The sequence below is a fragment of the Podarcis tiliguerta genome (assembly GCF_965153285.1).
Source record: "Podarcis tiliguerta genome assembly, chromosome: 12".
Lineage (NCBI taxonomy): Eukaryota > Metazoa > Chordata > Lepidosauria > Squamata > Lacertidae > Podarcis > Podarcis tiliguerta.
Window position 1 is genome coordinate 14,690,011 of NC_139545.1, and position 22,843 is coordinate 14,712,853.

At 46.1% G+C, this 22,843-nt stretch overlaps 1 protein-coding gene and 1 long non-coding RNA gene across 2 annotated transcripts in view; one reads left to right on the forward strand and one right to left on the reverse strand.

Moving 5' to 3' along the window:
- Positions 1 to 16,401, reverse strand: part of LOC310660306 (collagen alpha-6(VI) chain-like) — a 78,632-nt gene extending 62,231 nt beyond the window's left edge. Inside the window, exons 1-3 of the mRNA XM_083404636.1 lie at positions 15,607 to 16,401; positions 3,983 to 4,075; positions 2,572 to 3,183 (exon numbers count right to left, since the gene is read on the reverse strand). Coding sequence (XP_083260762.1) covers positions 2,572 to 3,183; positions 3,983 to 4,049 — 679 coding nt within the window. The 5' untranslated portion in view covers positions 4,050 to 4,075; positions 15,607 to 16,401. The remainder of the gene's footprint in view (positions 1 to 2,571; positions 3,184 to 3,982; positions 4,076 to 15,606) is intronic.
- LOC310660522 overlaps positions 4,670 to 22,843 on the forward strand; it is a 45,069-nt gene continuing 26,895 nt past the window's right edge. Inside the window, exons 1-2 of the long non-coding RNA XR_014503475.1 lie at positions 4,670 to 4,876; positions 16,410 to 16,562. This is a non-coding gene — a long non-coding RNA (uncharacterized lncRNA). The remainder of the gene's footprint in view (positions 4,877 to 16,409; positions 16,563 to 22,843) is intronic.

The following is a 22,843-nucleotide window of genomic DNA, read 5'->3' on the forward strand; positions in this document are numbered from 1 at the left end:
AGCGATGTATGGAAGTGAGAGCTGGACCATAAAGAAGGCTGATTGCCAAAGAATTGATGCTTTTGAATTATTGTGCTGGAGAAGACTCTTGAGAGTCCCATGGACTGCAAGAAGATCAAACCTATCCATTCTGAAGGAAATCAGCCCTGAGTGCTCACTGGAAGGACAGATTGTGAAGCTGAGGCTCCAATACTTTGGCCACCTCATGAGAATAGAAGACTCCCTGGAAAAGACCCTGATGTTGGGAAAGATGAAGGGCACAGGGTGAAGGAGACAACAGAGGACGAGAAGGTTGGACAGTGTTCTCGAAGCTACCAGCATGAGTTTGACCAAACTGCAGGAGGCAGTGGAAGACAGAAGTGCCTGGCGTGCTCTGGTCCATGGGGTCACGAAGAGTCGGACACGACTAAACGACTAAACAACAACAACAAAATGCTTACATCTGCCTTTGTCTGCCTCATCTGCTGTGTGGAGATTTACACACTCTGCTGACAGAGTGTGCATGAGTCTCTAAGTGTATCTGAGGCTCATGTTGCTAACTGACTGATGCTGTTCCACAGGAGACTGGTGATCGTTGGGAGCCAGTTTCAGGCAGCGAGGAACCTGCAGGCACCTAAGCCACCACGTCACTCCTAAAAAGTTTCGTGAACCCAATATTTTTTTTTAAAAAACCTCATTTTGTCACCCTCCCAGTGATGACACCCGGGGCAGACCACACACCCCGCACGCCCCTTCCTCCACCACTAGTCCCACCATCCCTGACCTTCACCCAAGCTTCCTGTGGCTGATGAGAACTTGAGTCCAGCAACATCTAAGAAGCCAAAGCTTCCTCATCCTGGATCTAGACCCAAGAAGATTTCCACAACAGGGTGGGACTGTTTTCATGAACAAGCATAAGATCCTGCATTTCAGAGGTGCTGAGCTGATTTGAATGAGTTGTTGTTTGATTTTCTACGCTGTGGTTTTCCTGTTGTAAGGCATGGTTGCCATATACAATAGATGGGTTTTTCTTGATTTCCTTTAATATATTTATAACTGAGTAGCCCTGAACTGGGAGAGTTCGATAATTCAGAGCTTCGTCAAACTGGGGGCATCTTGCTTATGCCTCGCTACCCCTATTAACTGGCAACCATTGTTAAAATTTATCGCAACGATGGAATTGCAGGAACGGAAAAGTCGGACTCGTATTTAATGGATGGACAAATTTGCGAATCCAGGGTGTCAGAAATGGCTATTACCTCACTATTCAAAACAATAACGCATTGACTATAGCTCAGTTGGCTAGAGTGTGGTGCTGATAACGCCAAGGTTGAAGGTTCAATCTCTGTATAGGGCAGCTGCATATTATTGCATTGCAGGGGTTGGACTAGATGATCCTTAGGTTCCCTTCCAACTCCCTGATTCTCTCATTCTATGACTAAAAGTGACTAAATATCTTTGGTTCTTTTGTGCACCAGACTTATGGCTCATCCTATACCCAATTGCCTGCTGAACCCCATAGGAGTTACTCCTGAGTGAACATGTGTAGGGTAACATTTTAAAAAGCTCTTTTAAAGCAAGTTGGATAATCCACCTGTCAATCAAAACGTGTCATTATAATGTCACATGGTTGACAGGTAAGTTGCCTGCCCCACCCTCATGTCAAAATCATTTGCACTGGATTTCCGAGCATCTGAGAACCAGCTTACTATTGGGCGCTTGAGAACAGCAGTGCAAGGGGTGCTATCAGTATCCTTATGCTCAGTTCTTTAGCCGATGTGGAGAAGCAAAATAAATCTGCTTGTTGTGAGCTGCTTGCTTTGACAGGGAATAGCTAAACTGAGCAATATCTCCTCTCCCCTCCCCCCACTCAGGAGCTGACAGGAACAGTGGTACCTCGGGTTACAGACGCTTCAGGTTACAGACTCCACAAACCCAGAAATAGTACCTCGGGTTAGGAACTTTGCTTCAGGATGAGAACAGAAATCGCACGGCGGCAGCAGGAGGTCCCATTAGCTAAAGTGGTGCTTCAGGTTAAGAACAGTTTCAGGTTAAGAACGGACCTCCGGAACGAATTAAGTTCTTAACCCGAGGTACCACTGTACACACAACCAACACATAGGGTTGCCATAGGAAGACCCCTAAATTATTGAGCTTTTTTTAAATAAGAAAAGAAACTCACCAAAATTGTTAAGCTTATTTTGGGAACAACCCCAAAGTGTTAAGCATTTTTAAAAGCTTTTGGAACTGTTTCCGCTGCTTTTTCCATTGCGTTGCCATACATCCAGGTTTTCCCTGACATTTTGCCGGTTCGGCAAAATCCCCCCGACACCATTTTTACACCCGAAAACAAGAACACGTCAAGAATTTACCAACATGGAGTTGAACCCTACACTCCCACCCGTCAGCTGACTTAATGAGTGACATCAGCTAGTGGGCAGGTGGGAGTGGTTTGGGGAATATAGTGTCAAGTGTGTTTTGAGTAAGACCCCAGTAAGACCATATATGGGACAGACCAGTTGTATACTTCTGTTTCTAGCACTGCCACCCTCTTCCTTATAAATCTTTTTTCAACAGCATCTCATTTCTTACCTTCTATAACCGTCCCGTTATTTACTTTGTCCTCAGCTCTCTTGCTTGTTAGATCTGGGTGGTGGTTGTCACCTACGTGAATGGCATCTACGATTCCGGAAATGTTCTGAGAAAATAAAACGAGTTCTTCTGTTCTAGGGAAAAAGAAGCTAAATGGTTTTGTGGCCATCCGAATTAGTTCATCGTAGGAAGCATCCTCCATGCCCAGTGCAAGGACCTTCACTCCTGCTTTGTGCAACAATTGGGCACTTTCTTCTACATCATCACCAGATGGTTGAGATGTCATCACAACCAAAATCTTGGACCGGTCCTTTTCAGGAATTGGCTTCCCGTAATAGGTCTCATGAATCTTCCGGAGAGCAGTACCAGTTTTCAAGGGCCCGCCTCTGAACACAACTTTGTTTTTGATATGGTTCAACATTGGAATCTTCCCTTTATAGCTATCCAGTTGGAATTCATTGTATACTCGATCGTTATACTGGGCAAGTGCAACACGATACTCATTAGGACCTAGCGGTAAACCATCGATGACTTTGCTAATAAACGTTTTGACATGGTGTGAAGATGTATTGCTGCTAGCAACCAAAAAAACAATATCGGCAGGCTGGGTGGCTAAAAAGGAAGAAAGGAAAGGAGCAAGATTAAGGAATCAATACTTAATCTTCAAGTGTTGATTTCTCAAAGAGAGTAAGAAAATAGTACAATAACTAAGGTGGAGTCAAGCAGTCTAAGGGGCTCACATGAAGACTTTACCATGACTGTTTGAAGTGGTATCACAGTGTTTTAAATGTATGGGGTGAATGGCCTCAGTCCAGGTATGTTTTATTGGTTGGGTGTCCCAAAGCTCTCCTGTACCTCCCATAACTCTATCCAGGACTTTTGGTTCCATCAGTCAATTAACATGTGCTAGGGCACATCTGAACGTATGAAAACTGTGCCTGGTGTTTTGCTCAATTGTAAAGATAAAGGTAAAGGGACCCCTGACCATTAGGTCCGGTCATGGCCGACTCTGGGGTTGTGGCGCTCATCTCGCTTTATTGGCCGAGGGAGCCGACGTACAGCTTCCGGGTCATGTGGCCAGCATGACTAAGCCGCTCCTGGCAAACCAGAGCAGTGCACGGAAACACTGTTTACTATCCCGCCGGAGAGGTACCTATTTATCTACTTGCACTTTGACATGCTTTCGAACTGCTAGGTTGGCAGGAGCTGGGACAGAGCAACGGGAGCTCACCCCGTTGCAGGGATTCGAACCGCCGACCTTCTGATCAGCAAGTCCTAGGCTCTGCAGTTTAACCCACAGCGCCACCCGTGTCCCATCAATTGCTCAATTGTACAAATATACTATTTGTAGTATTCTGGTTTTTCAGAGGAGCAAACATGACCATTTTAAAAGAATAAAACAGTGCTATACCTGGTTTATGAGCCATTGATGTCTGAGCCTCAGTGACGATGAAAATAAACACCAAAAACATCTTCATATTTTGTGCAAGTTGTCAAGTGTTTGCTACGGAGGGAAAAACAGACAATCTCATGCACTGGTTCATCATGGGTTTAATTCAAAATAGTAACATGAAGACCTTGGCTGGAGATATGAAAACAATCCCTTTTGAATCTGCTGTCCGGAGTGACTTTTTCATCTTCCTTTATGACATTTACATATGTCCCTATGTAAGTCAATGCAGGACAGAACCACACATTATGAATGCCTCTGGCTGATATTAAAAGCATAGCCGCACATCTCATCCTCTCTGTCAATAACATCTAGAAACCAAAACACCTTCATTTTACAAGTTTCTGCCAGATCCCACAGGAGAGCTCCCAAGACCACTTCTTCTTTGATCGGTGATTAATTTAGATAAAAAGCTACTGTTTGGTTCTACTCTTCACAGTCAATAAGGCACTTGGCATCTGTCTATCTCTAGAGACAATGGAGTGTGCCCCTGGGGGTGAATTCAAACAGCTGCATTAGGAGCATCAAAGTGGCCTCCGCGGGGCGCAAGCCTGGGTTGGGTGTATGGAGGTCCTGAGCTGCCCAGATGACAAGTACAAACACATCACAAAGCAGATGACCTCATAATATAAGGCTTGGAAACCAAGCCTTATGAGCAATGGTTGAAGGAGCTGGCTATGTTGAGGCTGGCAAAGAGGAGACTGAGAGGAGATCATCTTCAAATATCTCAAGGGCTGTCACATGGAAGATGGAGCAAGCTTGTTTTCTCCTACTCCATAGGGTGGGACCCCAAGCGATGGCTTCAAGTTACAAGAAAGGATATTCCGGCTAGACATCAGGAACAACTTTCTGGCGGTAAGAGCAGTTTGACTGTGGAACGGTCTCCCTTGGGAGGTGGTGGACTCTCCTTCCTGGGAGGTTTTTAAGCAGAGATTGGCTGGCCATCTGTCATGGATGCTGTAGCTAAGATTCCAGTATTGCTGGGGGCTGGTCTAGATGACCCTTGATGTATCTTCCAACCCTACAATTCTCTTTTTATTTTTATTTGCAATGGAACAAGCTCTATTAACAGTCTTACAATACATTACATATATATGGTACATCTTGTAGAGTAAATTGAGATTTCAATCATACACACACACATACACACACAAAACATATACTTGTCTTTTCTTACATAGTTATAAACCTTAAGCTTCAGCTGTGTTTATGCTACTTTTTATGCGGTTATTAACAAAGATTATTAACAAAAAATATCATAAAAACTTTGGACTTCCTGTCAACTCCCGTTGTATGCTTTTATTCTAAAGCGTGTTCTCCTTCATGGAGAGCACGTGTTGCGGTGGGGGCCGCCAGGACACTCCAAAGTTGGGGGCGGGCTAATTGTTCGTTGGCCACTGATGCGATTGGGGCTTCCCTTGTTGTTGGGAAGAAGTTAATGTTGCCATTTGTTGATTGACAGCCAGAAATGCTAAAACTCCTTGCACGAGGCTAGGGCTTCCTCTTTTCGACCGTGCATCGGATTGCCCATCCCCCCCCCTAGAATTAGGGTTGTTCTCTTTGACCTTGCTATGTCTGTCATGGGGTCGTCTGCTCTTGGGGCAGGGGCCTGGTAGGAATTTTGTCCATCTGGCTGATTGGCTGGGGCCATTTGGTTTTTGCCTACTGCGTAGCAAATCGTCACAACTTGTAAGGTTGCGGTTAGGCATTGGTTTATGGTTTGGTTGGTTGAGGGGAAGTGGTTGAGTGCCTGCCCTTGGTAGGTTGAGTGCCTACCCCTCTAATGCTGCTGCTGCAAGGGATTCTGTTAAAGGAATTAGGGGCTAACTATTGCTTGTCCACTCTGTCAAGGGGGCTCAGGCCATAGCAATGAGCTCCTGGTTGCATTTGGGGTGAGGGCAGGTTCCCTGCTCCGCGTAACCCCCAAGTGTATTCCCCTGTTCTGACTTTCGCATCGTGCGGAATGTCAGTCTGTCCCCCATGGTGGGGGCAGATAGTCGCAACCAACGCCTAAGCAACCACTCACAAATTTGTATTTCAATAAAGTTGTGGCCAAAATTATGCCAAAAATCTTAAACAAAAAATTCTGTGTGATGTGTGAGTTATTTGGGGTGGACCTGGGGACCTCGACACGCAATAGTGAATGCACCATATATTCTCTAATACATTCTTACAACGATTTGCACCATTAATCTTATTTCTCCTATATTTCTTTATCCAAGGTCATTCAAATACTGCCATAGACGAAAAATCATTGCTATATTTTTGTACATATCTCTTGTATTTATCCCATTTTTGTGCAAATTCTTGTCTTGAACTGCCCCTTAGGCTGCTGGTCAATTGCGCCATTTCCACATATTCTTGTAACTTATTCTGCCAATCCATTATACCAACTCTAAAATTCAATGACTCTGTGGTACACGACCACTTCATGGACAGCTGCTAATGAGAATTAGAGTCACTATTCCACTGTGGATTCTTCAATGTATAACAAACATGGTTTATGCAGAATGTCAGCTGCGCCCCATTGCTGACAGAAAGGGGAGAGCTTGGAGAAACAGGAGGAGGTAATTAGGCAGGAATGCGGAACGAGGGAGGAGCAGCCAAGTTGCAGTAGAAGCCTGAGCTCCGAGAACAAGGAGAAGGGTGGGGGGAGTTCCAGGGAGAAGACACAGACTGACAGTTGAAGCTCAGACTCAGAGGGAGGGCCGCCACCGGCAGTGGCGTAGCGTGGGTTGTCAGTACCCAGGGCAAGGCAAGTAATTTGCGCCCCCTAACCCGTGGATTTGCGCCCCCTAACCCTAACCCCCAGATGTTGCACCCAGTGTGGCTGGCCCCCCCTGCACCCCCCACGCTACGCCACTGGCCACTGGAAAAAGCCCATCTCATGATGTGCAGGCGAGCAAGAATTAATGAGAGGCGTGAACAGGAAAGGAAGTGTAAGTGGGGCTTTAAAAGTGGGAAGAGGAAGGGGCGGAACTCAGACTCGGCAACAGCTAATTTGGAAGCAGACACTGAGTGACTGAGCTCCAGTGTGATTAATAATAATAATAATTTATTATTTATACCACGCCCATCTGGCTGGGTTTCCCCGGCCACTCTGGGCGGCTTCCAACAGAATATTAAAATACAATAATCTATTAAACATTAAAAGCTTCCCTAAACAGGGCTGACTTCAGGTGTCTTCTAAAAGTCTAGTAGTTTTTTTTGACATCTGGTGGGAGGGCGTTCCACAGGGCAGGTGCCACCACCAAGAAGGCCCTCTGCCTGGTTCCCTGTAACTTGGCTTCTCGCAGGGAGGGAATCGCCAGAAGGCCCTCGGTGCTGGACCTCAGTGTCTGGGCTGAACGATGGGGGTGGAGACGCTCCTTCAGGTATACCTGACTGAGGCCATTTTGTGTGTTTTGAGCAATAAACCTGAGTTAATTGCTGCCGGAGTTATCTTGCTTCTGTGGAAGAGACCCAGCCATTACACAGAATGATGAAGTGAGCAGAAGGCATTAGAAACCTAGGTAGAAATACAGTAGTATGAAGAGTATGATACTGTCTGTATTACTCTTAGTTTTTCTAGAGCAATGGAATGCTCAGAACATTTGTCATGTGAGCAACGAAAGATGTGGTAATGTCTGAAAAACCTATATTTGTTTTTCAGTGCTGTTAATGAGATTTGCCATCTTACAGGGCCTCGTTTTTCAGTTCAATTTTTTATTTTTTGGTGAATTTCTTACTTCTGCTTTAAAGCAGATGGCTTGGCATGACTTTAATTCGCTTTGCTTATGGTATTAAGCACCATGAGCCAAGCTATGTTCTTGGACATCCTGGAATGCGTTTTGGAGAATGAGGTTATATTAGTGACTTGAGGTAAAGTATAAGCAAGAGAGACAGTGATAAATGTTCCTTGGCTTTGTCTTCCTTTGAACATTTCCAAAATGTATCCTTATTTTTCATTATACAGTAGAAGTCCAGAATTAGCAGGGCAGGCAAGTAGTGTGTTATATATTGAAAGAAAATTACCTCAAAATACAACATAGGTGGTATTTAACACCTGAAAGAATAGCAAAAATGAATAAAAATTGTAGCGATGTCTGCTGGCGATGCAACACTGGAAAAGGTCCTATGATGCATATATGGTGGAATTGTTTAAACATCAAACAATTTTGGGAAACAATATATAACAAAATGAAAAAAATGTTCAGATATTCATTTAGGAAAACACCAGAAGGTTTTCTATTGGGAATAGTACCAGGAAGTCTAAAGGAAGAAGACAAGATATTATATTTATATGCAACAGTAGCCGCAAGGCTATTGATTGCGAAAAATTGGAAAAGTGGTATTATACCGACAAAAATAGAGTGGCTTGCCAAATTATTGGAGTACTACAATATATCCAAAACAATGGGATAAATTGGAAGGATCTCAAAAGAGAAGATAGACAAAGACTGGAAGGTGTTTAAAGGATACTTGCAAAACCATATTGAAAAATCAGAACTCCTATTAGAATAAAAAAGTTCTGTTTTAAATACTGGAATACTAAATAAGATGGATAACAATGTGTAACAGAAAAAGAAGCATGAAATTAGGTTAAAGGTGTGTGAAAGAAAGTAATAGAAGTGGAAAGAAACTGCAATTGAGTAGATTGGAAGTCTAACACAAAGGTGGGGTGAGGGGTGGTGGATGGTGATGGGAAAAGGAATTATCTGTGGGATTGAGTGTAGCTATGTTTGAACATTTTTAAGGATTGTATGAAATGTATGTTTGTATATTCACAATATGTGTGTATTAATGCTGAATTATTTTAACAATAAAAACTTTTTTTAAAAAAAAAAGGGCAGGCAAGTAGGATGCAAGCCACACATGGTAAACATGGGCTTCAGTCAGAAGAGGTCTGTAGAAAACTCATGCTGTGGAAGTCCATTATATTTTATTAAGTTTCAACGTTTTTGAAATATACAATCAAAACCCAATTTCTTCTTTTCTCTAATTTTTGTTGACTCCCCACCCTGTTTTCCATGGAGTGGTTGTTTCTCCCTTTCTGCTGCCCCCTATCTTCTATCTTCAAAATCATAACCATGATTTCGCAAGACGAAAAGAATCCGTTCCGCGAGTCTTTTCGTCTTGCGGTTTTTTCGTCTTGCGAAGCAAGCCCATTAGCGGATTAGCGCTATTGACAGTTTAAGGGCTATTAACGCCTATTAAAGGCTTAAGGGATTAGCGGTTTTGCTGCTAAAATGCTTTTAGCAGCTTAGCGCTTCAGAAAAAGGGGTTTTGGAGCGGAAAAAACCCTCAAAAATTTTCGTCAATTTTTGTCTTGCGAAGCAAGCCCATAGGGAAATTCGTCTTGCGAAGCGCCTCTGCAAACGGAAAACCCTTTCGTCTTGCGAGGCATTCGTCTTGCGGGGCACCACTGTAATATAATCCAATTACTTCCTTTGCTCATCGCTCAAATCCTGCTCATGAGTTCATCATACTATAATATTTCTTTATTTTTTTATGATGTTCAATTTTATGCATTTCAAAAATTTTAAAATCATTTTAACATCTCAAAACTCGACTTCCTCCTCTTTCTGCGGTCCTTTACATTTATTTTTATATTTTCCGCATATTCCAAATTAGCTTAATTTACTCATTTATTCGTCTACTTTAAATATATACTCTTATAAACTGCAGGCTATTACAATAATCCTGCCAATGTTCTTATCTGTTTACAGGTTTTTGTGTGTGTGAATAGTCAATAAACCATTTCCATTCTTTTATAAAAAGTTTGTTCTCTTGATTTCTCCCCCCCCCCCCCGGTAAGTTTCGCCATTTCTGCATATTCCATAGGTTTTTGTATCCATCCTTCTTTCACTGGGACTTCTTCTTCTTTTCCTTGTTGGGCCAGTAACATTCTTGCCACTGTAGTTGCATACATGAATAAATTTCTATATAGTTTGGGTAGTTCTGTCCCCATAATTCCCAAGTCTGGCTTCTCTTCAGATCATATAAATCTTTCACCCACTTACTATAATATTTCTTTAAGTAGTCTGAAAAAGGCAACCATTCTTCCATAAAGCACTCATCATTAGGTTCTCTTAATTTTGCTGTTAATAATGCCCATTCTGCATTGTTCATTATCTTACGCATCCATTCTTTGGTGGGGACGACTTCTTCCTTCCATTTCAGTGCATAAAGAATCCTAGCCGCTTGTGCTGGGCCTGGCGGTTAACCCGAGCCACACAGTCCAGGTCCGGTCCTGAATCCAAGGATTCCACGAGGAGTCAGTCCAACAGGGCCAAGGCAGGAAACCGGGCTAGATCAGGCACAAGGTCTCAGGCAGGTTCCAGCAAGCAGCTGGAACCAGCTCCCGCAACCTGGGGTGGGGTCCGGCAGCCTTTTATCTCTGATGAGGTAACAGCCGGTCCTGATCCCCCGGTGACTCACCTCCCTGTTTCGCCCAAAGGCAAGCACTCCTCCTGCGAGTACTCAGGTCTCTCCTTCTCTCAGACCTTAGTCTCTGCAGCTCAGGAGATGTCGGTCGGTTACTAGACCCAGAGGCTGCCTCAGCCTCTCCTGACCCAACTGGAAGTGGAGCAGCTGTACTTGATTGCCCAGCAGAGAGCAACGAGGTAATCCCCACATGTGGAGCCAGGGCAGGCTCAGGCCCCTGACTTGGCCAGCTGGTGCTTGTTTTAGGGGAACCTGTGCAGACTGGGACTCTTCAGAATCAGGCCCCAGACTCGGTTCAGATACCGCCTGAGGCAGAAGATCTGGTGCGGACTGAGATTCCTCCGGCTCTGAGTCCGAGCCCTAGTGCCAGGCCATCACACCACTGTTGTTACATACATAAACAACTTTAACATTTTCTTTGGAATTTCTACCCCTATAACCCCTAACAACACTCCTCACTTCAGAGGCATACTGTCTCTTGGCAGTATATGTAAAACAGAGCCATCATAACCCTCCAACTACCCCTATTTTCCAGGGACAGTCCTGGTTTTATAGAAGCTGTCCTGGTTTCTGATTTGATGCTGGAATGTCCCGTTTTTCCTTAGGATGCCCCTATTTTCGTCGGAGAAATGTTGGAGGGTATGGAATAGGAGGTCCCTATTTTTCAGCGGGGAGTCATTGTCATTATAAGAGAACAAGGGAGGCATTCGTGGTGAGTTCTGGTACCTCTTTTTTTTGCAAAAATAGGACCAGATGTCCCTATTTTCATTGGAGAAATCAGATCTTCCATACCAACACAAGAATGGTCGGGGAGTGAGACAGCAAGGACACAAGGTCTCCTCCTCACAAAATAAAAATGTCTGAAATGGGTTCTTGGAAAGACATGCTGTTCTCTTAAATCCTTGAAGAAGGTGACATTGGTTGAGCTATGCACTAATTGGTCTTTCAGAAGAATCCTCTGTGGCCTGCGAAAACAGTTTTTGAGTGCAGCAAATATGCTAAAAGAAAACATCATCATTTGCTGGTCAACAAAGCCATAAAGCATTCCTTTGTTTGAACTGGACAACCACACAAATTATTTGTTTATCAAGATTTTCTGTTTTAATTTATTCTTCTCATTGCACAGTTGTCCTTTCAACACATTCCTGAAAACTTTCTGTATTGTCTCACACAATCTTCAAGTCCTGAGGCGGTGAAATACTGGCCCAGACCACTTGTCACTGTATTGAAGCATTCAATTTTGAATAGTTACTTCTTTAGCCGCTTCTGGCTGAGCACACAGAAGTTCGTTCATTTTGCAATGCAAGGCCTGATCAAAAGGCTGTTTTGCTGCTGCCTGAGGCTTCCTACCATAGTTGGTATGCATACTGTTGCTACGTTCCCAAAATTCATCCGTCAGTGATCATCAAGTGTTATCAGAAATCAAATGGCGAAATGCTTTCTGATCATTGTGGCAAAATTCTCCCCCAGATTACCCCGGACATCTGCTGAACAACTGTATTATCAAAGGTTTTCATTCATCCCAACAGGTGGCTTTCAATTACTTGCATATGGATTGCAGGAATGGTTTTGTTAGATACTGCAGAAACATCTTCCAAGTTTCTTTTCCTTCCTGTTTATAGTCACAATGAGTTCAGTCTCAACTTCATTCGATGTAGGACTCCTCTCCAAATTGTTACACTTTGCACTGCAAGAAATATTTGCTTTCCATCCTGTGTCTATTGAAAGACTACAAACTTGCCTGATGAAAACTGAAGAAAACGACTAGGAACAAGAACCTTTGGGGTAATAATTGCATTTCCCCCTCCCCTCTCCAACTACTTTAAGCTTTTGTTAGCAAATAATAATAATAATAATAATAATAATAATTTTTATTTATACTCCGCCCTCCACAGCCAAGACCGGGCTCAGGGCGCCTAACACCAGGTATAAAAGCAATTGATTAAAATACAACTTAAGAACAAGATTAAAATACAACATTCCCAATGTGATCCCAATGTGACCAGCTGCCATTGGGTATTTTGCATCCAGCAGCATGAAGACTTTAAGTTCTTAAATCTAGCTGTGTGATGTATTGGCAAGTCTAACCTGACACATTTCAGCATTTGTCTTCTCCTTCCCCTTTGCAGGTAAACCTACCATATTTTTCGCACCATAGGACGCACCGGACAATAGGACGCACCTTGTTTTAGAGGGGGGAGAACAAGAAAAAAAAATTCTCCCCCTCTCTGCCCAGCGCCCCTTCAGCGAAGCGGCAGGAGGCGCTGCGCAGAGAGAGGGAGAATTTCCCCCCTCTTGTTTTCCGGCTCTAAAACAAGGTGCCGTTTAAGGTGCATTCAGGCGGCTACCTTGGAAGCCTGGAGAGCGAGAGGGGTCAGTGCACACCGACCCCTCTTGCTCCCCAGGCTTCAGGTTCCTTTCAACCTGCTCTATGGGGCTGGCGGGGGGAAGCCCACCACCAGCCCCAAAGAGCAGGTCAGAGAGCAGTGGAAAGGCGCAGCGGAGAGGCTGCTGCCATAGTCGCACGTCACTTCTCCAGCAAGGAGAGGGTCGCGCGGCTATGGCTTCTTTAGCCCCGCACACGTTCTCCCAGCTGAAGATGTGACGGGCGGCTATAGAGGTTCCTGCTATAGCCACCCGTCACCTCTCGAGCCAGGAGAGGGTCGTAGGGGGCTGCTTTAGCCCCGTGTGCGCTCTCCCGTCTGGAGAGGTGACGGGCGGCTATAAAGGTTCCTGCGCGTCACCTCTCGAGCCGGGAGAGGGTTGTGGGGGGCTGCTTTAGCCCCGTGCGCACTCTCCCGTCTGGAGAGGTGACGGGCGGCTATAAAGGTTCCTTCCATAGCCGCGCGTCACCTCTCCAGCCGGGCGAGGGTCGCGGGGCTATGGCGTCTTCGCTCCATAGGACGCACACACATTTCCCCTTCATTTTTGAAGGGGAAAAAGTGCGTCCTATGGTGCGAAAAATACGTTAATCCAGACATAGATTCAGTGTAGATCCTTATTATCTACAGCTTTCAACATCTAACTCCTTGTTATATTTCAAAACCACATGGATAAAGACCATCAGGCCCAGATTCCCCTGGTTAACTTTCCAAACTTTGATCCTAAGTGTAACATAAGCACAAGTTTCATACATCTGTAAGCACTTCCCTGAACTGAAAGCATCTTCATAGCGTTTATGCAAGAATACGAATTTCTTAATAGATATCTTGGATTCCAGTACTTGTCAAACTGGCAGCCGGGCTTTTCCAACACAGACAACCCCATAACAGAAATGTGTGTTTGCTACTTGTAGCAAAGGATGACTTCAGACATCATGCAAGTCTAGAGACACCTCCAGATGTTGTTGGACTCCAATCCCCATTAGCCTGAGCAAGCATGGCCAGAGGTCAGAGGTGATGGGATTTGTAGTCCAGCAGAAAACCACAGGTTGACTACATGAGCAAGCCGAGCCTTATCCTGGACTTGCATGTTTCCCACCCAGCATGCAGCCAAGGAAAACATTTGGGGAAATTTTGCTTCCTCTTTCTGGAGAATTTATATACTAATATATTTCTTCGCACACAAGGGTAAGATTTACAGAATGATCCAATGAGCCAATTGGGTGCAAACTTCTCAGACATCTGGGGAATAGCTCAACATATCTTTCAAGCTGGTCACAAGATGTTCACATAGCAGGGGCAATCCATTTTCTGAATATTTGGTTTCTGGAGATGGGTTGGCCCACAAGATTTGTGGCTATCTCCACAAAGGAGCCGAATAAAATAGGTTTCTTTTGACGGAAACCCAGGAAAAGTAAAAGTGCCATTTGTCTGGGCTTTGTGAAGCGTGAAGCCCAGTTCTTTAAGCAATTGCCCTGATGTGAAACAGAGCAGGCCTGGGCATGCAAAAACGCTTAGCTCACACTGACAGGTACTACACATATTGCCAACTTCACTTTGTGTATGTATTGGCTTGGGTCCTTAGATATTTTAAATTTCCCATCCCACCTTATGCTGCAGTCCTCTGCACCTCTTCCAAAAAAACCTTCTCTGGGTGGGTGGGGGGAACTCTCTTCAACAATGTGGGATGGAATATCATCCAGAACTGGTCTTGGAACCCGAGATAAGTTCACTTAAGGACATTACTCGAGAGCCTGTCCACCCCTGCCATTTTGAAAGGCTTTTTTCCTGAGGAATGCAGGTGGGAGGAAGGAATGGGAAACTTTCCTCACATGAACTTCCTTAAGGATCCAATCTATAATGCATTTGACTTAAACACACACACACACATCGCCACATTGCAGTCACAACTGGAAATAGATTTACTTCAGTCCCCAGAGTTTTCTTTAGTTCTTAAGCCACTAAGTGTTGGTGATGGTTTAAATGGGACTTGTTAGGAGACACCTCTTGACAAGGGGCAATGCAGGAAAAAAATGTTCAATCATTTTCTGGCCACGTTGCTCTAATATTTGGGGGGGGGCAGGTTGGGAAGATGATGGGAGTAGAGAGACAGGCAAGGGTGTTGGGCTTCTCTGTTGACTTGTGTATATAATATCAACATTTTAATTGAAGGATAAAGGTAAAGGTAAAGAGACCCCTGACCATTAGGTCCAGTCGTGGCCAACTCTGGGGTTGCGGCGCTCATCTTGCATTATTGGCCGAGGGAGCCGGCATACAGCTTCTGGGTCATGTGGCCGGCATGACTAAGCCGTTTCTGGCAAACCAGAGCAGCGCCGTTACCCTTCCCGCTGGAGCGGTACCTATTTATCTACTTGCACTTTGACGTGCTTTTGAACTACTAGGTTGGCAGGAGCAGGGACCGAGCAATGGGAGCTCACCCCGTCGCAGGGATTCGAACCGCCGACCTTCTGATTGGCAAGTCCTAGGCTCTGTGGTCTAGGATATATTACTTGATAGGACACAAGTTGATGCACATGTGACCTAGCAAGTATGTATTTACCCATTGTCGTTTGGAAAAGCTTTGCAAGTTGTTCTATAAATGTATCTATATTTTTTTTGGGGGGGGGGAGAAAGGGAGAATATAAGAGCAGAGTCACCCACAAGGCAAAATTCAAGCAATCCTGCTCTACTCTGCTGCCCAGATTGGATTTCCTAAATGATCAAGCAAAGGAGGGGACCCTGTCCTATCCAGCACCAAAGACAGTTGCTGCTACTTACCAAGAGGAAAAAGAAGATGCTTCTCAGGTCAAAACCCATTCAGAGGATCTCAGGAGTGGTGGAAGCCTCTGTAGAAACGATTTGCCGCAAAAGGCTCTTCCACGTTGAAACGGGATGCATTTTTAAAGTTCTCCAGAGTACTTTGCTCTTCTCCCAAGATGACCTTTCCTGGTCTTTTCTTCCCTGCTACCTAACCTTTCCCTTCTCCAGCCTGTCTTCTTTGCTGATTCCACCTCAAGAGAGGAGAAGAGTGAGCCTACCCTTGCCCAGGGAGAATCTCTTACTAACCTGATTTGCTCTTTGGGAATCAATCCAGTCCTATAAATTCCTTAGCCAGCAGCGGTAGAAGATGGTCCTGGTGTTTTGTAGGTTGTGTAGAGTTGGGGCGTGAGGGGTGAATCAGCGTTCTGACCTAACTCCTTCAGGTGTGGGGCTTCCCCCCTCCCCAGTACTGTTTTGGCTGGCAAAGCCATGCCCATTGGCAATGGCTCTGCAAGGACAATTTGGAGATGGATCTGAACTGCTGGTGAACCTTTTGTTGCCGCTGAGATGCCGGAGTTCCAATGGGATGATCTATCAAGTGATTTTCCTGGCCTCGCTTGTCCACCATTCTTGGCCAAAGAACGCAGAGAAAATTAGCTGAATAGTTTCTACCTGGAGCGGTTTTGGGGCTTGGGGGCGGGGGCCGGCAGGATGTATAAATATGATATATCCCTCTGGGGCTTACTGGAAAATGAACACTATGCCCAAGTATTGACTTTCATCGTCGTCATAATTCTAACAGTATTTATTGCCGTTTCCAGCTATAATAGTGAGAATGTGCCGTTTTAAAAGGAGGTTTTGCATCGCACTGTTACTACCTGCATCCTGCAGCAGCCAAAGCAGGAATGGGGAACCTGTGACCTTCCATCAACTCCAATTCCCATCAGCCTCAGCCAGCAGAAGCCCACGATCAGGTATGATGAGAGTCGTAGTTCAACATCTGAAGGGCTGTTCCCAGCCCTGTTACAAAACTTGGGTGCTACCCGCCACTCGCTGCCAAGCCGCAGCAAGATTCCAGGGGGTTCCAGGGTCTGTGTTCCTTTGGAGACATGGCAGAGACTGTTGTGTGGCGAGTTCTCGTCCCCCCAAGTGGAAATAAAGACACGTGACACAATTATTAAGGTTAATGGGCTAAAATTGGCCACAACTTTATTGGTTACAGGTGATGAGTGGTACTGGCTTAGGCATTAGTCCTAACCGACTATATCCGGCTTCAGCCCGTCCGCTTGAGGTCCAGAAAGGGTTAACCACCAGTAGGGGGAGTCCTGCTGATGCACATCACCTCCATAGGCTTCGGACAGGGCCACGCCCCCAGAATCCTTTCTCGGAGTACCTTTCAATATGCGGGGTAGGTGATGTCGCTTCCTCCCTTCTTCCTTCTACAAAACAATACCAATACCAATTCCTAACCTCCAATACCAAGGTAGCTGTGACAAGGTAGGCGAAAACCAAGTGGCTGTTGCCAATTTGCCAAGTGGAAAAATTCCTACCAGGCCCCTCAACGGCGACCAACCAAGGTCCATCGCAAGGTCAAGGAACGAAAACCTTAAAGGGCGGGAGGGTGGGAAACAGGAGCAGCTGATAGGCAGGAAAAGAGGGAGATCCCCAGCTGTAACTGCGTTAAATATGGCAGGCCACGCCCCCAGAGCCAGCCGATTGGCTTGCCAGGGGGTGACGCTGCTGGGGATTCCCCCAATCGCATGGGGCGGGGCTGTGACACCCGCAATCCCACCTCCTCTGCAGGGCGGAAGTGGCTTTGTAGCTTTAAGAAGAATGGTTTATTCACCTGTTTACACCTTCAGTCTGCATGGAGGGAGTCCAGACCTTACAACATGGTCATTTCAAGAGGGGTTGGTTCTCCACAGCAGTGCAGCTGGAGTACGAGGCATCTTTCCCAGCCAGCCTTTAGCCAGCCTGCCCAAGATGGATGACAGCCTTTCTTCTTCCTTCCTCTTCCCAGAACACCTTGCTAAAACAACCTCTCTTTTCCTGTCTCCTCACTCCCAGTTACCCTGGCAACCTTCCAAACCCCCAGTCTCTGTGTTTTGTTTTGTTTCACCCCGGACCGCAGCGGTGAGAGTGCTGAATCCTAACCACTAGACCACCAGGGAGCCCCCAGTCTCTTTTCACAACTCAGGGCAAGGGGGTGAGGAGGACAGTTCTCTTGTACAGTCATACCTCATGTTACGTTTGCTTCATGTTACATTCTTTCCGGTTACATCCCGCGGTGACCCGGAAGTACTGGAAAGGGTTACTTCCGGGTTTCGCCGCTCGCGCATGTGCAGAAGTGCAAAATGACGTCACACGCATGTGCAGAAGTGGCGAATCGCAGCCTGTGTGTGCGCAGATGCGCTGCTGCAGGTTGTGCTCTTTTCATGTTGCGAACTGGCCTCCAGAACGGATCCTGTTCGCAACCAGAGGTACCACTGTATTGGCCTGGCCATTCTGCCCAGGAATTCCTCTACAGCTTGTATTTCTCCCTTCACATCTCAAGCCATCCAAATCCTACCATTTATTCATTTCTAGGGTTTAGGGGGGTGTCCCTCCCAATCTATAACACCAACAACCCCAGTACCAACCCTGGGTGGGGGCACATTTAGGGCAACAGCCTGTGGAACTGGGCTCAAGAGACACATGCCATGAGCTAACTAAAAACAACAACAATTTATTACTTATACCCCGCCCATCTGACCGGGCCTCCCTAGGCACTCTGGGCAGCTCCCAACAGAATATTAAAAACACAATTAAACATCAAACATTAAAACTTCCCTAAACAGGGCTGCCTTCAGATGTCTTCTAAAAGTCAGATAGTAGTTTATTTCCTTGACATCTGACAGGAGGACGTTCCACTGAGAAGGCCCTCTGCCTGGTTCCCTGTAGCTTCACTTCTCACAGTGAGGGAACCGTCAGAAGGCCCTTGGAGCTGGACCTCAGTCTCCAGGCTGAATGATGGGGATGGAGATGCTCCTTCGCGTATATTGGGCTGAAGCCGTTTAGGGCTTTAAATGTCAGCACCAACACTTTGAATTGTGCTCAGAAACATACTGGGAGCCAATGGAGGTTTTTCAGGACCGGTGTTATATGGTCTAGGTTGCCACTCCCAGTCACCAATCTAGCTGCTGCATTCTGAATTAATTGTAGTTTCCGGATCACCTTCAAAGGTAGCCCCATGTAGAGCTCATTGGTATAGTCCAAGCAGGAGATAACCAAAGCATGCACCACTCTGGCAAGACAGTCTGCAGGCAGGTAGGGTCTCAGCCAGCATACCAGATGGAGCGACTCACCTACTCAATAGATGAAACAAATATTACAAATATTGGCCACACTGACCTGTGCTGTATTAGCGCTAGAAGATTACCGTATTTTTTGCTCTATAAGACTCACTTTTTCCCTCCTAAAAAGTAAGGGGGAATGTGTGTGCGTCTTATGGAGCGAATGCAGGCTCCCTTATTTGCATAAATAGTTATGCAAATAAGGGATCGAAAGTGACGTTTAGTGATTGGATACTTTTAGAAAGTTGTTACAGTAACGTTGTACTGGAGCTCTATATAAGCAGGCTGACTGAACCCTTCAGTTCAGTTCTGTCCTGGCCTGTGAATAAACAAGAGCTGTTTGAAGAATCGCTGTGTTGTCTGATATGTTCACCCACAACTTAACAGTTCTCCCAGATCAACACCTCTCAGGAATCCAGGGAAAGAGGGATTGATTCTCATACCACTCTGTGAATTGTAGCTCTGTGGCTCCTAACCTCCTAACACCTCTTGGCACCCTGAACAAACTACAGCTCCCAAGATTCTTTGGGAGAAGACTGCACTGTTTAAAGTGGCATGGTGGTATGGTGCCATTTTAAATGTATAATGCATTGGTTTCAATGAGATTTATGCAGCCCAGCTGAGTGTAGGACTACAGCCATGGTTCATGACATGCCTTTTGCTTTACTGGGGTTGGTTTATTTTATTTTGCTCTGGCCGTCTGTAAGATATAGCATATGGGAAAGCCATTTCGGATCCTTTTGAGAAACCCAATAGCTGGGCTTATATACACTCCAGACAGTTAGATTTATGAGCTTAAGGAGCATAAAGAAGAATATGAAAAAATGCAGGAATGTAGCATGCTGTAAAATTCTTTATAGGCATCCGCTAGAGATGGTTTGCAGAGTTTGCTCATGGCTTCTCCATCAAGACTTTCTGTGTTTATTTGTACTACTAATATCAAATTCACTCAGACAGGTTTCAATTTAAAGCAGGCTGTGTTCCGGCGTTGTGACTCATGTCTACAGCCTCTTGCCCCTGAGTGGACTAAAAGAAAGGATTGGGTCAGAAAGTGTTCCCATCAATTATTTTGGTTAATTTTAAACAAACCAGTGCCCCCATTTTCATTTCATTCAGGCACACATTACAAGAGGGACATGAGGGACGCGGGTGGTGCTGTGGTCTAAGCCACTGAGCCTCTTGGGCTTGCCAATCAGAAGGTCGGCGGTTCGAATCTCCGCAATGAAGTGAGCTCCCGTTGCTCTGTCCCAGCTCCTGCCAACCTAGCAATTTGAAAGCATGCCAGTGCAAGTAGATAAATAGGTACCACTGTGGCGAGAAGGTAAACACCATTTCCATGTGCACTGGCACTCGTTACGGTGCCCTGTTGCGCCAGAAAAAAGTTTAGTCATGCTGGCCACATGACCTGGAAAGTTGTCTGTGGACAAATGTTGTTTCCCTTGGCCTGAAAGCGAGATGAGCGCCGCAACCCCATAGTCGCCTTTGACTGGACTTTACCGTCCAGGGGTCCTTTACCTTTTTACCTTTGCCTTTTACAAGAGGGACTGTATGAGGTGATATTTAGTAATATACAACAACACAAAGGCATAAAGTTTTTAGATATGCTTTAAGTTGCCCAGAGTGGCTGGGAAAACCCAGCCAGATGGGTGGGGTATGTATGTACGTATGTATGTATGTGTGATGGGATGAAGAGCTGCTTGTGCGTAAACTGCAAGTCCCTCAGAGTTTGAACAAGTTCTCAAACCTCTGCCTGTGACGGAGCCCCTCCAGCATGGCTGCGTCAATCGCTAGCAGAATCCGAAAGTGGTTGCTTTCGGAAACGTTTCCAACATAAAAGCTCCTTAACGGAAACACGTCTTCTGGACTCTCTGCGTGACAGTTTCCGGCGAGGAACGGGTGTCCCTATAGGAGGTCCTGAGACCTCCCCACTGTTTTCGCTGGAAGCGTCTCTGAGCCATTCCTCCGACTCTCCTTCCCTTGACGTTCCTGTTCGCCCCCTACTGGTTCCCTCTTCAGCTGTTACGTCTCTCTCTACCTCAGAGAGCCTTTGCACCTCCTGTCCTGCCGATGGCAGTTCCCTGACATCCACCTCCCCTCCAGGGCCCCCTTCACCCCCTCCCGTCTCCTCCCCTACGGGTTGGGAGGAGGAAAAACCCCGGAAAGAACCTTCCTCATCGTCCGAAGTTTCGAACACCTTTCTCCACTTGTTGTTGTTCCTAGTCTCTCGGTACTCCTCGTCATCTGAGTCCGTTCCTTCTTCTAACTCCGACTCCGCGAATCCTTCCAGTTCCTCTTCCTCGTCTGTGGTGCCGAAATACTCCCTCCTAAACCTTGCTACCGGCTGTGGTTTCCTCGGGAATCTTTGGTGGAACGTTTCTGTTAAAACCTCGTCATTGACCTCCTCTGCAGTCACCCAGGTGTTTTCTGACTCCGGTTCCCCTTCCCACGCCACCAAATACTCCACCTGATTGCCCTTCCACCTGGAATCGAGGATTTCCGCTACATGGTTACTGCTTTCCCTCTCTTCCAAGACTGGTCCCCTGGTGTACTCCCCTTCACCTCCCCCCTTGTACGGTGACAGTAATGACCTGTGGAACACTGGGTGCAATTTCATGTGGCTGGGTAACCGGAGTTTGAAAGCCACTGGGTTGACCTGCTGAATGACCTCAAAGGGTCCCAATCTCTTGGGTCTTAATTTTTTACAACCCCCTTTGAACGGCAACCCTTGGGTGGACAGCCACACCTGATCCCCCACCCTTATTGTTTCACCTTCCCTTCTGTTCTTGTCTGCCTGCTTCTTATATTGTGCCTTGGCCCTTTCTAAGTTGAGCTGAAGCTGACGATGGATCGCTTCCATCTCCTCTACAAAATGTTCGGCCGCTGGGACGCTCCATCTCTCGCCTCCCTCCCCTGGGAATGCCCTGGGGTGACACCCGTAATTGGCCAAAAAGGGGCTCATCCCTGTGGACACATTCTCCGCATTGTTGTAGGCAAATTCTGCCAGCGCCAGCTTTTCGACCCAATCATTCTCTCTGTCATTGACATAACACCTCAGATATTGTTGGAGGATGCCATTTGCTCTTTCCGCCTGCCCGTTGGTTTCAGGGTGCCGGGCAGTCGAAAAATTGACTTCCACGTGCAGCAAGCTCATGAGCTTCCTCCAGAACCTGGAAGTAAATTGTTTGCCGCGGTCTGAGATCACCCTCAAGGGGGCGCCGTGCAGCCGGAAGATGTGTTCTACAAACAACTTCGCTGTTTCTTCCGCTGTGACTGCATGTGAACATGCTACAAAGTGGCACATCTTAGTTAACAGGTCCACTACTACCATAATGGCCGTTTTCCCCTTGGATTTGGGCAGATCCGTCATAAAATCTATTGATACCGCCTCCCAAGGCCGTTCTGGCGTGGGTAATGGTTCTAATAACCCTGCCGGCGCCCTTCTTTCCCCCTTGGCCCTCTGACATTGGTCACACCCTCTTACATACTCCTTTACATCTTCCCTCACCTTGGGCCACCAAAATTCCCTGGTGACCATCCACATGGTCTTGTGTTGTCCAAAATGTCCCGCCGTGGGACTATCATGCAACTGCTTGAGTACCCTCCCTCTCAATTCACCTTCTGGTATATACAGTGCCCCTTTGTAATACAATGCCCCGTTTCTTTCCTCAAAACCCTCCGGGCTCTCACCCTCTCCCCTGAGACCTCTGAGCTTATTTTGGGCATATTCGTCATTTTCCGTTTCCTCTACCAGTTCTCGTCTCCCCACCAGCGCCGCCCCACACACCCAGCGGTCCTCAGGAATGACATGTCTTTCTTCGATTGCCCCCTCCCCCTCCAAATACTCTGGTTTGCATGAGAGAGCGTCCGCCCTGACGTTCTCTGGGCCTGGTACATAACAAATCTCGAAGTGGAATTTGGAAAAT